The 15,892-nt window shown below is 31.7% G+C and overlaps 1 protein-coding gene across 1 annotated transcript in view; it reads left to right on the top strand.

Annotated features, from left to right (window-relative positions):
- Window positions 1-15,315, top strand: part of LOC129223284 (rab proteins geranylgeranyltransferase component A 2-like) — a 44,580-nt gene extending 29,265 nt beyond the window's left edge. Inside the window, exons 12-17 of the mRNA XM_054857850.1 lie at window positions 1,151-1,213; window positions 2,307-2,364; window positions 11,040-11,136; window positions 13,266-13,349; window positions 13,854-14,017; window positions 14,810-15,315. Of these exons, the coding sequence (XP_054713825.1) occupies window positions 1,151-1,213; window positions 2,307-2,364; window positions 11,040-11,136; window positions 13,266-13,349; window positions 13,854-14,017; window positions 14,810-15,100 (757 nt within the window). The 3' untranslated portion in view covers window positions 15,101-15,315. The remainder of the gene's footprint in view (window positions 1-1,150; window positions 1,214-2,306; window positions 2,365-11,039; window positions 11,137-13,265; window positions 13,350-13,853; window positions 14,018-14,809) is intronic.
- Window positions 15,316-15,892: the final 577 nt, after the last annotated feature.

The following is a 15,892-nucleotide window of genomic DNA, read 5'->3' as shown; positions in this document are numbered from 1 at the left end:
ATCAAAAAAAAAATGTGTACGAGCAACAGGAACAATTCGTGAAAACCGAACTGGCCATTGTCCACGGAAATCCAAAAAAGCCCTTTCTAAAGAAGATCGCGGAAATTTTTGACTATCGATCTGATGGATCAGTGTACATGTGCAGCTGGAAAGATAATGCAGTGGTTACAGTAGCATCTAATTGTTACACACATGAGCCACTTGCATCTGTAAAATGTTACTCAAATGCGCAGAAATGCAAGACAGATGTGCCACAACCTCATCTTATCAAGAGATACAATGAAGAAATGGGGGGTGTGGACGTCTTGGATAAACTTTTAGGGAGCTACAGACCTCATTTGAGGAGTAAAAAATGGTGGTGGAATCTTTTTAGTAATGCGCTGAATATTTCAGTTGTAGCTAGTTGGTTACTTCATTATGATTTACACGAAGTCAAGATGAAGCATTTAGAGTTCCGAAGAGAAATAACTCACCTCCTTAGAAAAAAAGTACGAGTGGAAAGTCCTCCAGGGCCTCGTTGTCATTTACATAAACGGTCAAGAATGTCTGACGGACATTATATTGTATCTGCATCCCAAGGACGTTGCGCGGTGTGCAAAAAAATACGACTAAGAAATGTTTCCATTGCGACAAACGACTTCACCTGCAACGCTTCCTTTCATATGATGGGCATTAGATATTTCAGTATTGGATTTTCTGAATTCTGATATGTACACAAATGCAATTTAAAATATTATTTTTTCCGCAATAAAGTATGCTAAGATAAAAACCGCATTCAAAACCTCTTAGTTTAAAAAAATTCTCTGAAAAAAAAAAAAACTTCATGCAAAATGCCAATGTTCCAAAAATGGAACACACTGAAAATCATAGTAAAAAATTTTTTTCTGGAAATTTTATTTTATTTCTGTATTTACTAGACATAAATAGACATAATTTCAAAAAATTACTCAAATTTGATCATCCGTCAATAGTTCGGCGGCGTTAAACGGTTAATACATTTTAATGTAACTTTGATTCTTTAATATTCCTTCTTCTCATTTTTAAATTTGAATACTTTTTGCAACCGTGATTTTTTGTAATAGTAATTTCTTTTTATGTAAATAATCATAAAAATATCTTTGATAAAATTTTCATTTTACAAAAATTTTAGATGGCTAATAATGGAATCAAGCTATGCTCCACCAGAATTTGTGTGTGAAGCTGTACCACAAAAGTAAGCATTTAGATGCAAGGGGTTTTTTCCTCCTTAATAAGATTTAAATTTTTGCTCTTGCATTTTATTATTTTTTCCAAAGTCAAGCATAAAAAAGTATAGAAACAGTCAAAAGAGTCTAATTAATTCCTTTTTATATTATTCACGAACTACACAATTGAAGCCCATATTTTCAATGCCAAGTTATTCTGTGACAGAAAAGTTTTGCACAAAGAAAAAGCTAATTAAAACATTTTAAGTTTATAGCTAATAACGTGCATGTTGCACTTGATTGTAGTAATTTTTATTCTCGCTAAATACAGCACGGGTGGACATCAAGTGGGTCATGATCAACCAGTAGTCGGTAATTTCATTTGAAAGTGATTGCCTTTGCTCATTATCATATGCACAATATAAATTTTATGCTTTTATTATTTAGGTAGTTTGCAAAAATAATGAAGAACTCATTTATCGAACACCAATGCCAAAGTTGCAACTTTCAAAAACATTCTTTCTCAAGTGATGAAGAATGAGCTAAAAACTGAAAAAAAGTCTTAACGAGTTTTTATTGTATCTTCTAATTTTCGAGTTTTAGACATAGACTGTTTACCATAAGTTTCTACAAATAAGTTTCTACTATCTTATTTTATTACTATCTAGTTTATTACTATCTTATAATTGTTGTAAAAAGTATCTGGTGGACTTGATGCTTCAATAAAATTAGAAGTAGCCTGTATTGTTGTAAAAGCTGCCCAGTGCCCATCCCTGAAATGAAATGCAGTAATGAATACTGCCGTGCACAGGTAAAAGGCAGTAACTGTAAAATTTTCTTTTTTTTTTTGCAGTTTTGCTATTTATTTGTTAGCTTTTTTGTACTTACTTGCTTAGTTGGTTTCGTAGGGAAAAAAGCACGAAAAAACTTTTAATTCCAACGTCACTCGATTGTAAGTATAGAATCAAAAATACGTTTCTTCAAATATTTTGAAGACTCATCTCTGCAGATACTGCTGTTTCCCTGCCCATTGCAGAGTATGTATTAGTGAAGTTAATTTTTATCATATGTTTTTAAAGATGAAAAGTGTTTATGTCTGATTTTTTCTTTTTTTCTTTTTAGTCTTTCTAGAGCTATTTTGATTACTGATGCTTCTCTTTCACCTTCGGAAAGAAAAGAAGTAAGTTTTTCTTGCATGACTTAATAACTGTATAGAGATAAGACCCCAAAGCAGAATACTTGACGATGTTCTTCAATTTAAAATCATTTGACCAAAATTGTTTTGCAAGTACTTCAAGCATTGTATACACAATCAACCAACGTGACCTTTTCCACAAATCAGGAGCCAAAATCGTAATTGTTTCATACAGGAGTTTTTTTTTCCGTTTTTAAATTTTTACTGTTGCTGTGCATTTCTGTGGAACCTAAATTGATTGTGATTCTCCAAAAATATTTTATATGCTTTCTAAAATACATGGAAAAAGCAAAGATACAAAATTTTAAAAAAATCCAAACCAAGATGTCAAACTACGTTTTCCTGGTTAATTTTACATGGCATGAAGGAGAAATTAATGTTAATAAATATATAAACTACTAAAAATAATTAATAAAATGAGTCCAGTTAGGGTAGCAAATAATAAAAATCTATAACTTTCTAAATAATTGAAATATTTCAGGATGCAAAAGGATTGAAATCTCAATCAAGCCACACAATGTTCTGCGATGGACATGTTTCAGTGTTGGCATGTTTTCAAAACAAATGTTTATGGAGGAAATCGCAGTGGATGAAGATGGGGAAAAATAAGGAAAAGGGGGACCAAAAATGCAAGAAAGATCAGAATCTTTTCAGATTTAGAATATGAAATTTTTGCAGAAAATCTGCAGAAACTGCCGATTTCTACAAATATCTTCCAACTCAAGATAGAACTTTGCACAAATTCTGCAGATTTCTTTAAGTTCAAAGTGAATCTAAAGTTCCTACAGATGACTAATCGAACTCAACATTTTTCTCAAGCTTTCCGCCGAATTATCGTAATTTCCGAGAATTTTAGATTTTCTTCTAATTTAAAGAAATCTGCAGGTTCTGCAGATTATCTGCAGAAATTTCACTGAAATCTGAAGAATTTCTGCAAAAAATTTGCCTGCGTTTACCTCTCACATAGACCCAGATAATAGAGATGAACATGCAAATGCCATTTGCAAAAAATTTTCACAGTTTGCAGAATATTTCGATATTTTTTAAACTCATTTCTGTAGCATTACTTTTTTTTCCATGAACAACAAATTTTGATCGTCAATTTTGAGTTGCTCCCATTTAATAATATAAAAAAAGGAGTAAAACTAATTGATTAAACATTCTAATTGCTGAGAAGTATTCTACTTACTTTCAACTTTACATTTTTTCTGTTGATTGCGATATAAGACACGGGAGGAGTGCCATTTTTTCGCAGAAAATTTTTAGGAACTCATTTGAATTCAGACAGTTTTAAATTTTATCTATGTCTGCTCTCACATTTGAACAGAATTATTCTGCAGCTCAGGCATCTGTTCTTACGTCGCAAATTTAGTAGTATTCTGCTTTTAGTAGGGGGGCATACTACATTCCGTGGGAAATTTCGTGAGGAAATTGTGAGACCAATTTTAATAGATTCCTTATGGTCTGTGTAACTATGCCTCACCGGGTGTTTTGCTTGAATTTGTGTCAGACGGCCTGTATGATGTCATCAATCCAAGATGGCGACTTTAATGAGTTTTTGCAATTATGAGTTAATTTTTGGGTATTTTGTGATATTTTTTTGGTGAATTTACTTGATTAATATTGTATTCATCTTCTTATTATAAAATAAAAACAAAATATTTAAATTTTTTTGTTTATTAACTCATTATTAAAAAAATTCTGATAAATCTTCTTTTTTCACTTTGGCTCTGAGAATTAGCTGTTTTAAAAGTACCTCGGGTGAACTTTCGCAGTTAAAAATACTTTTAATTTTCAGGCTGAGATCACTAAACATTAGTACAGTCGGGCCTCGTTAATTCGAACACGATTATAACAAACTACTGCTAAAGCGAACTACATTTGCGATTCTCGTCCTTCTGTTGAAAATCACTTAACACACCTAACACTATTGTTTTTCGGATAAAACGAGCTACTGTTGAGACAAATTCACTTTGAAGGACCCTTTGAGTTCGGTTTAACGAGGTTTGACTGTATAATCGTTTGACAGAATTCTAATAACCTGTATACCCCCTGACCCCCTAAATTCTTTTACCGGATATGAATATCGTATATTTGGGGTGCTCTTAAGGAATTTGTAGGTAGAGTAGAAGAGAAAGCTTCTGCGTAGAGAAAGTATTGTTTGTCGGTTCGTTGGTGAATAGTCCGCAAATCTTCAAGTACGGTTATTTTTTTCCTTAACTTATCACTGCTATTTTATTCACGATGTCTTCTCTCCCAGAAACTCATTTACAAGTTTTTTTGCCTCCATCTTCTAAAAAAGCAAGGCTACAAATTAATTATAAACTATGTATTTTTTTCTCAGATTAAGAAGAAGTGCCCATTAGTTAAACCCATTGGTTATGATAAAGTGTTAGAATGTATCAAGAAGAGAATGACAAAGAGTATATACATTACTTACTGAACGATTAACGAATGTTACCGTAGAAGAATTGAAAAATTAAAACCGCATCATGGCATGCAGGATGCTAAGAGAAGTGCACTCATAAAGCAATCATGGACAGAAGTAAGAGATTTCATGAAATGGATAAGAATAAACTATATTGTTCTACTTCCATTCATGAAGACAATGTTGTAGGCTACACACAACGAGATCCAAAATTGTCGTTGGTGACAAAAATAAGTGGTTTTTCTGCCTCGGAAAAGGCGGTGTAAGAAAACCATTGGTGGCGATAAAAACAGATTCTGCAGGTCAGCAATTAAAAAAAGCCACTGAAATTTCCAAAAATTAAACTTACAAAATTAAACTCAGTGACTGTGCAGATCCAGGAGATCCTCATGCAAAGAACATAATACACCATAAATATTGCTAGGCAAAACGTGTATTTAATGTTTTACGAAAAAATTGCGATCCTGATGTAGTAACAAAGTCACAAGAAAATATTTCTAATAAAACAACAGACGTAGAATTCCTGTGTGCATTAAATGATTTTCTTGTTCAGAGAAATGTTACAACAATATCAGACCTTGAAATGAATTATCAGTCAATTGCAAATAAAAATTTAGGAAAAAATAAAACGCAAAAATAAATTAAAAATCTCATTCAAGAAGAAATTGATGACCCTATATTTAGTAATTCAAAGAGTGTAAATGAGTCGCAACGCGTATCTTTAAAGAAAACTGCAGATATTACCCTATCTAATGCAGAAGATTATTTTATAGACATTGGAAAAAACATGGGAGCTATCTTTGAAGCGGCAAACATTTTACGCAAAGCAGTTTTGTCTGATGAGAAATAGACATTTACAGGATCTTTTGAACAGAATCAGATAGTTGATGCCGTTCCAATCGAAGTTGATCAATTTTTAAATCGTACTGAAACGGAAAATTCGAAATTAATTCTATTTCTGAGGTGCAGGACAATATCGTGCTGAATAAAGCTAAAAGACTGTCACACATATTCATATATAAAAATACTGTCTCCGTATCAAGCTTCGAAAGAAACTGTTCATCGACACACCGAGATATGCCTTTGCAAGTTGGTGTTGGCCTTACTATGTACTCTGTTACCCGAAGCAAATGTATAATTGATTTTTTACATAAGCTAGGTGTTTCGATTGATTATGCTAAAGTTCTACGTTTGGAAACATAGGTAGCAAATGGGTTAATAAGACGCATGAATGATAGTGACGGGATGTATATTATTCCCGATTTGAAAAAGGCAAGATTTTTATTTTGTGCTGCAGATAACATTGATTTCCTTGAAGACACATCTTATGGGAAGGGTACTTTGCATGGCATTGTAATGGTACTTCATCAACAGAAAAAAGACTCAAGACAAATTCCACTTTCTCTTACCATACCTTCAGCATCCCGTTCCCTTTCGACATTACCTCAGTCCCTGACTGAAATAACGTCCTATAAAATTGCAAAGACAAGTAAGCCCAAATGTTCAGCATATGGGGAAGCATTAAAAGATAAGAAAACACAAAGAGAGATATTAAAGGCATTATGACAGCTTTAAGACCAGAAAAAAACTCAAGGAATATTAGGACTCCATGCTCTATCAGAATGTGATACAACAATTTCACTTGCTAAGAAGGGAAACAACCATCTTTTTGAAAAATTTATAAGACGGCAGACAAAAATACTTTTGATGCTGTGAGTCATCTGGGGTCAACCGAAGAATTTAATGCAAATGATAAAGTTGCTATTGGAGGATTTATTTGCTCCTTGTATATGCCACTGACCAAGATTTCAGATATTAGAGAACTTCGTTGGTTCATGTTTTCCAAGAAATAGGCTCAAAATTAAATTTTGCCTCCTACAAGCGCATCTTTGTCCCCATATATTTTAAGAGCGCATTATCAAGTATTAGAGTGCCGTCTTGCTGACCAGCAGCACCCGAATTCACCTTCACCGTTAGACTTCGGATGGGAATAGAAAGACAACTTCTATGCTTCAGTTATGTGTACTTCCTTGTGCATCTGAATCCATCTTGAAATTAGTTTGATGCAGCTGCGTAAAGGGCAAATGCATAGTTTCATGCAAATGCAAATCTTAAAACATTTCATATACTGAACTTGGTATGTGTGGAGATGATGAGGACTTAGGTGAAAAGCACAGCCAACAAAGCGATATTGATGACCCTTTAAGTAAGACCTGTTTGCTTACTTTTAAATCTGTATTTTTGAATTAAAATCAGAGTTTAAGTAATTTATTCATTACTTGGAGTACAAAAAATGTAAATAGTAAAATTGTCATTGCTTCTGATATTAAGTAATGGAAGTTGTAAATTTTTTCCACATTAAAAAAAAAATGCTTTTTATAACCCCAAAAACACGTGTATGCATATAATTTTACAGGTTTTTTGGAATAATAAATTTGATTTTTATCGTACAAGCTTTCCAAAATATTTTTAACTGCTATTGTTTACTAAAAAAGTTCATAAAATTTTGTATCGAAAATCAAAAATAACAAAATAAATAATTTATTTTATACAGAAATTTTTTTTTTAAATTTGAAATATAATAGTGTTAAAATATTAAATATATATAATAAAAGTGGAAAACATTTCAAAATATGCCTTAAAAATGAGTCAAAACCGAAAATTTTCATCAATATCTAGTGCAGCCGCCATCTTGGATTAATGACGTCACACAGGCCGTCTGACACAAATTCAAGCAAAACACCTGGTGAGGCATAGTTATATAGGCCATAAGGAACGCAATAGAATTGGTCTCACAATTTCCTCACGAAATTTCCCACGAAGGGTCTTTTTTACCCTAAGTATGCAACTGGACTATTTGGGAAGATAAGAGATACAGTAATTTATTGGTGAAAATCAAAATTTTTAATGCTTTTGTGATTGTAAAATGTAATGATTAATATTATTTGAAATGTTAGTGGGCTGAATTTTTTTCTTATGACTTCTGTGATAATTCAATTTTTAAATATGATTTGAGCTTGCTTGTAAACATAATCAGTATAGATTGTTTTCATTTGTTTGCTGGAGATATGCAGCAGCGTTTGCTGTAAGCTATTGATAAGTACTGTTTTTTTCCAGTGTGCTTTTTAATTGGTGAAAAAGCTGATTCAATTTTTTTAGTGACAAATTTAAAAACGAAATAGACTACTGAAATGAAAATTGAAAAATAAGTAAATAAATACAAGAAAATCATGCTACACATTTAAATGTAGCATGGTTTCAATTAAACTAATAAAGGAGATCATTTTTATCAGAATGAACTAATTTTAAACTAATAAATGAGATTAGTTAACTAAGCTTAGTTTCTTTGCAAAACTGTAGAAGACCATTATAGCGCACACCTTGGGACCAGAGTTTTTGCATTATACAGGTTTTGGCATTATGTAGTTCATTTCACAAATTTTTAAACTAATATTCAAAATATATTTATATATTAGCATTTCAGAATGAGTTTTATCTATAGTGAGTATTAAAGCACTAATTATACAATGAGTCATTCACAAATAAATATGTTTATTCATTACAAGAAAGTGAAATATCCTGCACTTCTGCTAGCTTCATGGTTTGCATAACAGCTGCAGTTTCAAGAACCATCTAGTATTTTCATTTTACTGTGAATGCTAATTTTCATTTAAAAGCTTTGAATTAAGATGAAAGGATGAAAAACTGATTCAAAATTTAATTTTCCTAACATTTTTTATGTTTGCAAGGCAAAACAGAGGGATTTTTTAAACTTCTAAACTTATTGTTTACTTCTGAAAAGTTGTGCGGTTTATAGGGAATTGCGTTATACAGGTCAGCATTATAAATGTATTCTACTGTAATATAATCAGTATATTAAACAGAAAAACTAATCTTACAAAATCGTGTATATTTCTGTTATTATTCAATAAGTCAGTTTTGTTATTATTTAGTAGAAATTTCACGCACTTAACCCGTTCGCACCCAGCGTCACGCGGACGCTACGCAACGATTCCTCTCCTATCAGCCCAGCGTCACTTATCCGCTACGCGCTCTGATCGACGCTGTAGTCCCAGCGTCACGTATATGCTTTCTCGAAATGGAACGATTGAATTGAATATTTAAATGATACTAGATGGCGCTAAATGGCTATAACTTTGATCATATTCGAGTCACATGGTATTTGACCTTCATGTACACGCTTTAGTTTCTTATTTGGGCCTCTCAATGGGATAGATTTTTTTTTAATGTAAACAACAGTGAATCACTGCTCTGCGCATATGATTTATGAGGTCTCAATTGCTCTTGCTTATATCTTTGTTTCCCTTTTTTTTACGAGTAATTGAAAGAGATATACAGCTAGCTGAATAAATAATGGGGGAGGGAAGGAAGGTTAAAATATTTTCGCGTATGTGTTCCAGACTTTTGGGATTCCCCGTTCAATGAGAGTACAGGAATGAGTTCAAGAGGCCTGAAGTTTATGATTATTTTTGAATCCTTTCTGATATTGTTCTTCTGTATTTATTCTTTTTCATTTGGGGATGGGAAACTGCAATAAAAATGATTAGCGAAGTGAGTGAAAGGGAATGTTTTCGAGTGAATTATGAAGCAGTTTTGAAACTTGTCGCGTGGGAAATATAACTAGTTTAAATTCGTTGACCTAAGTTGTTTTAATCAAAATTATATAAGGAACATATTTTTTTGCTACATTTCTTTTTCTTTGATTCCACACTCACGATGTCAAACTCTAACTTTGTTTTTGTGCACATATCATTTAATTTTGTGCACATGGTTAAAGTTTTAGTATTCTACTTATTTCGTTCCTTCTAATAATGTGTTAGTCTTTATATTAGTAATAAGTAATCAGTAGTACATTGTTTAAACAAAATTAAAATTTCAAGCCATTATTTTGAGATGCTGATTTTATATGAATATTTTTGTTCAGTTAGGCTTAACTGCTGTAAATGCTCGGGCCGATGGCGGCGTTCCATTTCAGAACGTTCGGTCCCGTAGCTGCGCTTCGTTTTCCGAGCGCTGGTCCTCAAGGGGTTAAAATATGGGATAAATTACTATACAAAGAAAAATGATGCAAAATGCATTCAACGCGATTTTTCTTCTTTTTTCTTAGTGTTAAACTTGTGATAACTTTTGTTTTTCATTTGACAGAAATTGTAAGTTACATTTTATGATTTATTATTATTTAATAAAAACATTATTATTCTATAAACATCAATGAAACTTGTTATTTAAAGCAGTAAACCTATTATATTCTCCATTATTTGTTTTCTATGCGTATTTGTGTACTAACTGCATTGCCCGACTTAGCAATCTTCTTTGAAAATAAAAGTTACGTCAAGTGACACATGTTCAACAATCAGGCTTCAATTACAGGAAAAAAAAATGCTGTAACATTTCCCGTCAAAATAATCATCCTTAAAGAAAAAAAGCAGCAAATAAAAAATTCCTAAATAAATTAAACGCAACCTTCTTGATTATCATCTGGAGGCAGTACAAAAAAGAGAAAGAAAATAAAGAGCCAAATAATAATCAAAAGGGGTAGTTTTTATCGCAAAACAAAAATAAAATTTTATTTAGTCACAGTCAAGAAATAAAAGTGGCAACCTTCTGAGTGGTTCCATTCATGCTATTTAAAATGAGATGGCTCAAATGATAATTTTCCGATATGAAATTCTGTTCTATTAGGCTTAATAATGTTTTTAAATTTTTCCCCGGTGATTTTACAGGCTTGGTTTTTTGGAAATTTGAAAGAATTAATTCAATTTCAAGGCTATTATTCGCGGGCTTTCGAATGGCACTAAATTTGAACTGATTGCATAATTATTTCGGGTAGAGCAAGAACCATTTATTGCCATTTTCGGGCTCTGAAATTAAAATTCGAATGGTTCAGTACTTTTTTGGCGTTTGAACCCCCCCCTCCTTCCCAAGTTCCTTCTTGGGTGCCCAAATACTTCCCTGCCAGATTTGGTTGACATCCGACATAAACTGTGGATTTGTATAGGAAACATACGTGTATACACACATATATAAATATATTCTACATTTTATTTATACGTATTCTGATTGCTTTTGGTTTGATATTTGGAAACTTGGCGTAATAAAAATATTGATTAGAATACATTTAATATTTTGCTCAAAATCATGAACATCTCATAAACTGATGATGGATGTTGTCTTATCTAAACTCCATGTTCCATTTTTTACTCTTTTCTAGAATATTTTACTAAGATTCCCAACTGGTCCCGGTATTGTGAACCCTATAACAATATTTGAATTCAGTTCAAAAACATATGTTTGCCCAGAAGATTTATGTAAGTCTATTTGATTACTTTTATAACTAAAGTGTGCAATGTGTAAATAGTACTATATGCTAAAAGGTAAGTATTTCTGAAGCAATTTGATTAGACTTTTTCTTTATTGTAGTTTCTTTAGCCAAAGCTATTGGAAAACACCAATGTGTAAAAGAACACTAAAATTAATTAGATCTCCTAATTTGGTTCTTGAAAATAAAACTTTCTTTTTGTCACATTCATTAAAAACATTATTGTTTATTATTGTTTTAATAAGAGTGGAATAACATCAGATAAGTTATTTCTAACTATTAAAAATTGAAAACACTTTCTGAGTTAAACAGTTTTTGTGTTAAGCAACTGCATCATAATATTGTTAGGATTTTGGAGAATCACCCAGCCGTAGAATGGTTCTACTTATTTTATTTATTCACATGTTTTTTTCGTTGTTGTTCTGACAAACCTTTCAAAGTGATTTGTCAGTTATCCTTTTTTTAATTTTAATGTTGCTCAAAATGGTTAATTGAAATTTGGTTATATTGTAAGAAAAATAAGTGTTTTTGTATTGTTAAATACTTTTTTTGTGTATTTTGTTCAAATAACTGAATTTAGCTAGCATGGGCATTACTAGTAGGGGGCTCAAGCCCCCCCCCCCCCACTCCCTTTAAAATGAGAACTTCCTTGCTTTTAGTACTTTTTTCTTTACAAAAATGAAAAAAAAAAATCTTCTCCAGCCTGCAGTGAATAAGTTATCAAAAATATCAAATTTTTTATAACTCTAATCTGTACTGACATTGTTTCTATGGGGAAAATGTTCTGCTAAACCATGGGGGAAATATCTGAGCTCTCTCCCCCCCCCCCCCTCTAAATTTTGCATATGAGTGCCCATGCTAGTTTTTAGTACCATAACTAAGCAAATGGGACCATAACTGGTCAAACCAGTGTATTCCAATTTGTTTTAAAATATATATGTAAATTAAATATTAATGAAAATATTTCAGCTATAAAAGTGTAATTTCAAAGTTGAAACACCATTCTTATTTTTTTTTTCGTGAAATAAAACTAAGATTTGTGTCTAAAATATTAAAAAGTAAAAAAAATGCCTATAAATACTCATTTACCCTAGCACATTTTTAGAATCTCAATGCAAAAAAAAGAAAAAAAGAAAAAAAAGTAGAGATTACACTGACCAAGCTAGCATGCAAATTCTCACAATCATGGGAGTAAAAGAAATTTTACTTTTACTGGCGATTAATTTTGTTACAGAAATAAACTACATGAATGCCATTATACTAGAAAATTTGTCCACGTTTAGTTTTAATTGGCACTTTTAATTTTGAGATTTTTTTCTTTCATTTAAATTTTTATGATGTAATTTTGTGAAATGTCTGATGTTGCTATAATATTTTTCCTGGATGTAATAATTTCTATGTTATTCTTGCTGATATGATGTACTGGAAGCTCTATGCTTGTGATCAACATTTTTCTTGTGAGTTCATTTTGGAGAAACTTCAACTACTGTTTTAATAACCAGAGGGATATCTGAAAGGTCCATTGTCATCTGTTCTGTCTGTCAAACCATAAAGAAACTCTACTCTTAGCAAAGAATCCAAATTGTATTATCATTCACATTTCATTTTAAGTACAGAACCACTTTTGAATGCACAAATACTATGCAGAAAGAAAACACTCCCTATAAATTCTACTGCATATTCATTCTGTTCTCAAATAGTGAGTTCTAAACAAGTTTCATAGAGCCATAAAACATTTTCCCCTGAGTCATCTAAAATGTTTATTTGAGAAATTGTAACTCAATGCTTGTGTTCAATGGCTTTAGAAACCCCCCGCAGTACAGTTTAAACATAAATAAGTTAGAATAAAAAGAAAGAAAGAAATTTAAGTTTACTTTAACCACTGTGCTCTATGGACAAAATGCAACGTATTCCCCTCAAACAGTCAAGTTTTGGAAGAAAATGTATCCTTATGCTGGACAGGGGGACATCCTAAATGGCTCCTAGGTAATAGAAATTTTATTTACTATTACTTTGTATAAAATAGAAGTATGTGAGAAAACTATTTACCTATTACTTTTTCAATCAAATAGTTTAAATTAAAAAAATGTCATGTTTATTAATTTATATTGTTTTTAGTTTTGGTATACATGATATGCCGCTCGTCATCTGAATCTGCTGAAGAAGATTTGAGTGCTGCGGTAAACTTGCTGTTTAATATTGGTAAGCAATAGCTGGTATTTTCTTCATCTGTAGCTGTACTATTGGTTATTTTTCATTCTAGTTATAAATTTGTTTTACCCACAAATTGAATCTGAATTAATATCAGATGGTTTGCATCATGTTTAGGCAATAATGACTACACTTGTAAGACTAATTTTTTATATTGCCCTACAAACTTAACAAACAAACAATTTAAAAACAACTAGTTTTGAAACATTTTGCATTCTCAAAAATAATGAGAACATTTAAAAATTGTTGTAAAAAATTTCTTTTTAATATATTTCCCCTCAGTCCAAGAAAAAATATCCAATTTCACTATGCTTGTTTATAAATGCTATACTGAATTGCATATTATGTCAAACTATTAAGTCATGCCAGTATTTTTTTTACTTGTCTTTTTTGTTTTTAATTTTTTTTTATCAGCAAAGGATATTTGTCCACAGTATTATTATTTAAAAAGAAACTAACTGCATTTGCTCATTTAAATTTTCATTAATCTCATAGATTCAACCACTGAGAGTAAAGCAGAGCGTCCAAATCTACTCTGGAGTATGTATTACAACCAGAAAGACACATCGACAGTGAATCTTAATTCTCGAGTGCCCGAAGGACTGTTCTTAACATCCTCTCCTGATTTTGAATTAGATTATGAGCATGCAGTTGCAGAGGTAAAGTCAACTTCTTCCATGTAGTTATTTTGCTTTTTTAAATATTTTTCCCCTGAAATTCAGTACAGTTAAAGAGTTAACAACACTCCAACATTTAATAATGAAACTGCCTGTGAAACAATTTGTTATGGCAATTGAATTTTTGTAATAAAAATATGAAAAGAGAGAGTAAACATTTATCTTTGAATTGTAACAAATTGTCAGGGTCCTAATTTTAAAAAAGGCAAATTTCAAAAAGTATTGCATACAAATATTTTGGAAATTTACTGGGCTGTTAGTATATTGCATGTAGTTCTGCTGTAACCCTGACTTAAGAGCGGTAACTTACTACTTAATACCCACACTTTACAATCAATTGACAAGTTAAAATTTAATTCAGCTACCGGTTTGTTGGCACTCTCAGCTTTAACAAAATGACTTCTGCTTTGTGCTCGGTTATTGACTATTCCAGTGTGATGAGTCTGTAACAAGAAAGAAACTGCAGCCTCTGGATGAGATAACTAGGCTGTTGGTACATTGCATATAAAATGGAAGTGTTTTTTTTTTTTTTTTTTTTTTGGGTGGGGGAAGGCTAGTTAATGATTTGATGAGTTTTGTACAACTAGTTAACGGTCTCCAAAAAGGGATGCATGGGTTGAAAAAGAAGGAGAACTCCTGCTCTAAATGATTTATTTATGATCAATATGTGAAGTTGTCTCATTACTGACTTAGAATATTGTTTTTAAGACTTATTTTTATTTCTCTGTGCCATATGACATTTCATGCTGACTTGTTTTTGATGAAAATCCACAGGCTCGAGAAATTTTTGAAAAAATATGTCCAGGAGAAGAATTTCTGCCCAGAGCCCCTGATCCAGAAGACATTTTGATTGAAACACAAAATAACCCAGGAGAGGATGGAGAGGCAAGCAAAATTGAGAACGATGTAAATAATTCAGACTCTACTTTTTCTGAAGATTCAAAAGACTCATCAGAAGTTGAAAATAAACCATCGAGCGAAAGTGAACAAATCAGTAGTGAGGGTACTCCGAGTAAAAACATTTCTGATGAAACAGGGAATGAGAATGTTTCTAGAGTCGATTGAAAGAAATTTTAACAATTATTTCTGCAAATAAATTATATATTGAAAAATGAAAACATACACAGGGTTTCCATTGCCTGTTATTGGTGATTTTATATTTCAACTTGTTTTTCCTGTGGTTTAAAAAACTAAACCTAAGCTGATTCAAATTCTTTACTAATGTTTCTTCGTAACATTAATTAATGGTGTTTGAATATTCTTTTAAGTTGTAAAAGTTAGAAATATAAAGATTTAAAAATAATATGGGTATTTTTTTAAGTTTCTAAATAAAATCCAATTAATAAAAATACCATCTTTTCTCAGATACAATTAATTTTACTTGTAGCAAAAAATATCTATTTTTGTTTCAATTTCACTTGAGGGGGGGGGGGAATAAAATATCAGGAAATACTATATCCAATATTCATTAGTTTTGGAGCTTGTTAAGGGTCTAATAAGATATTTTGATGGACCAAAAGGCATTTCTTTTCATGTATAAGTCGTGTCAAAAGCTTTGTCTTTCCAAAATTTTTAGTTGCATGCGCATAAAGAAGCCTACAAACAATGAAATAAAAAGGCACTGTGATTGGATGAAGGAAAGGTGCTATTGCTTATTAGTCTTCCTTGGAAGTACTTTTTTTTATTATTATTCATGCAGCTGCAAATAGAGGACCAGCAACAGTCTGCAAATCTGTGGTCTGTTGTTCCCTGCTGTGATTTGTAGTTTAATGTTAATTAATGTAGAGGCATAGCAAGGCCTGAGCGATAGCCCATGGCCTTGCAAAAAAATATTTATAGGAGCATGTTAAAAGAAGT

Source organism: Uloborus diversus, chromosome 5 (assembly GCF_026930045.1).
Source record: "Uloborus diversus isolate 005 chromosome 5, Udiv.v.3.1, whole genome shotgun sequence".
Classification (NCBI taxonomy): Eukaryota; Metazoa; Arthropoda; class Arachnida; order Araneae; family Uloboridae; genus Uloborus; species Uloborus diversus.
Note: the sequence above shows the minus strand (reverse complement) of the source record. Positions and strands in the feature narration are given on the sequence as shown.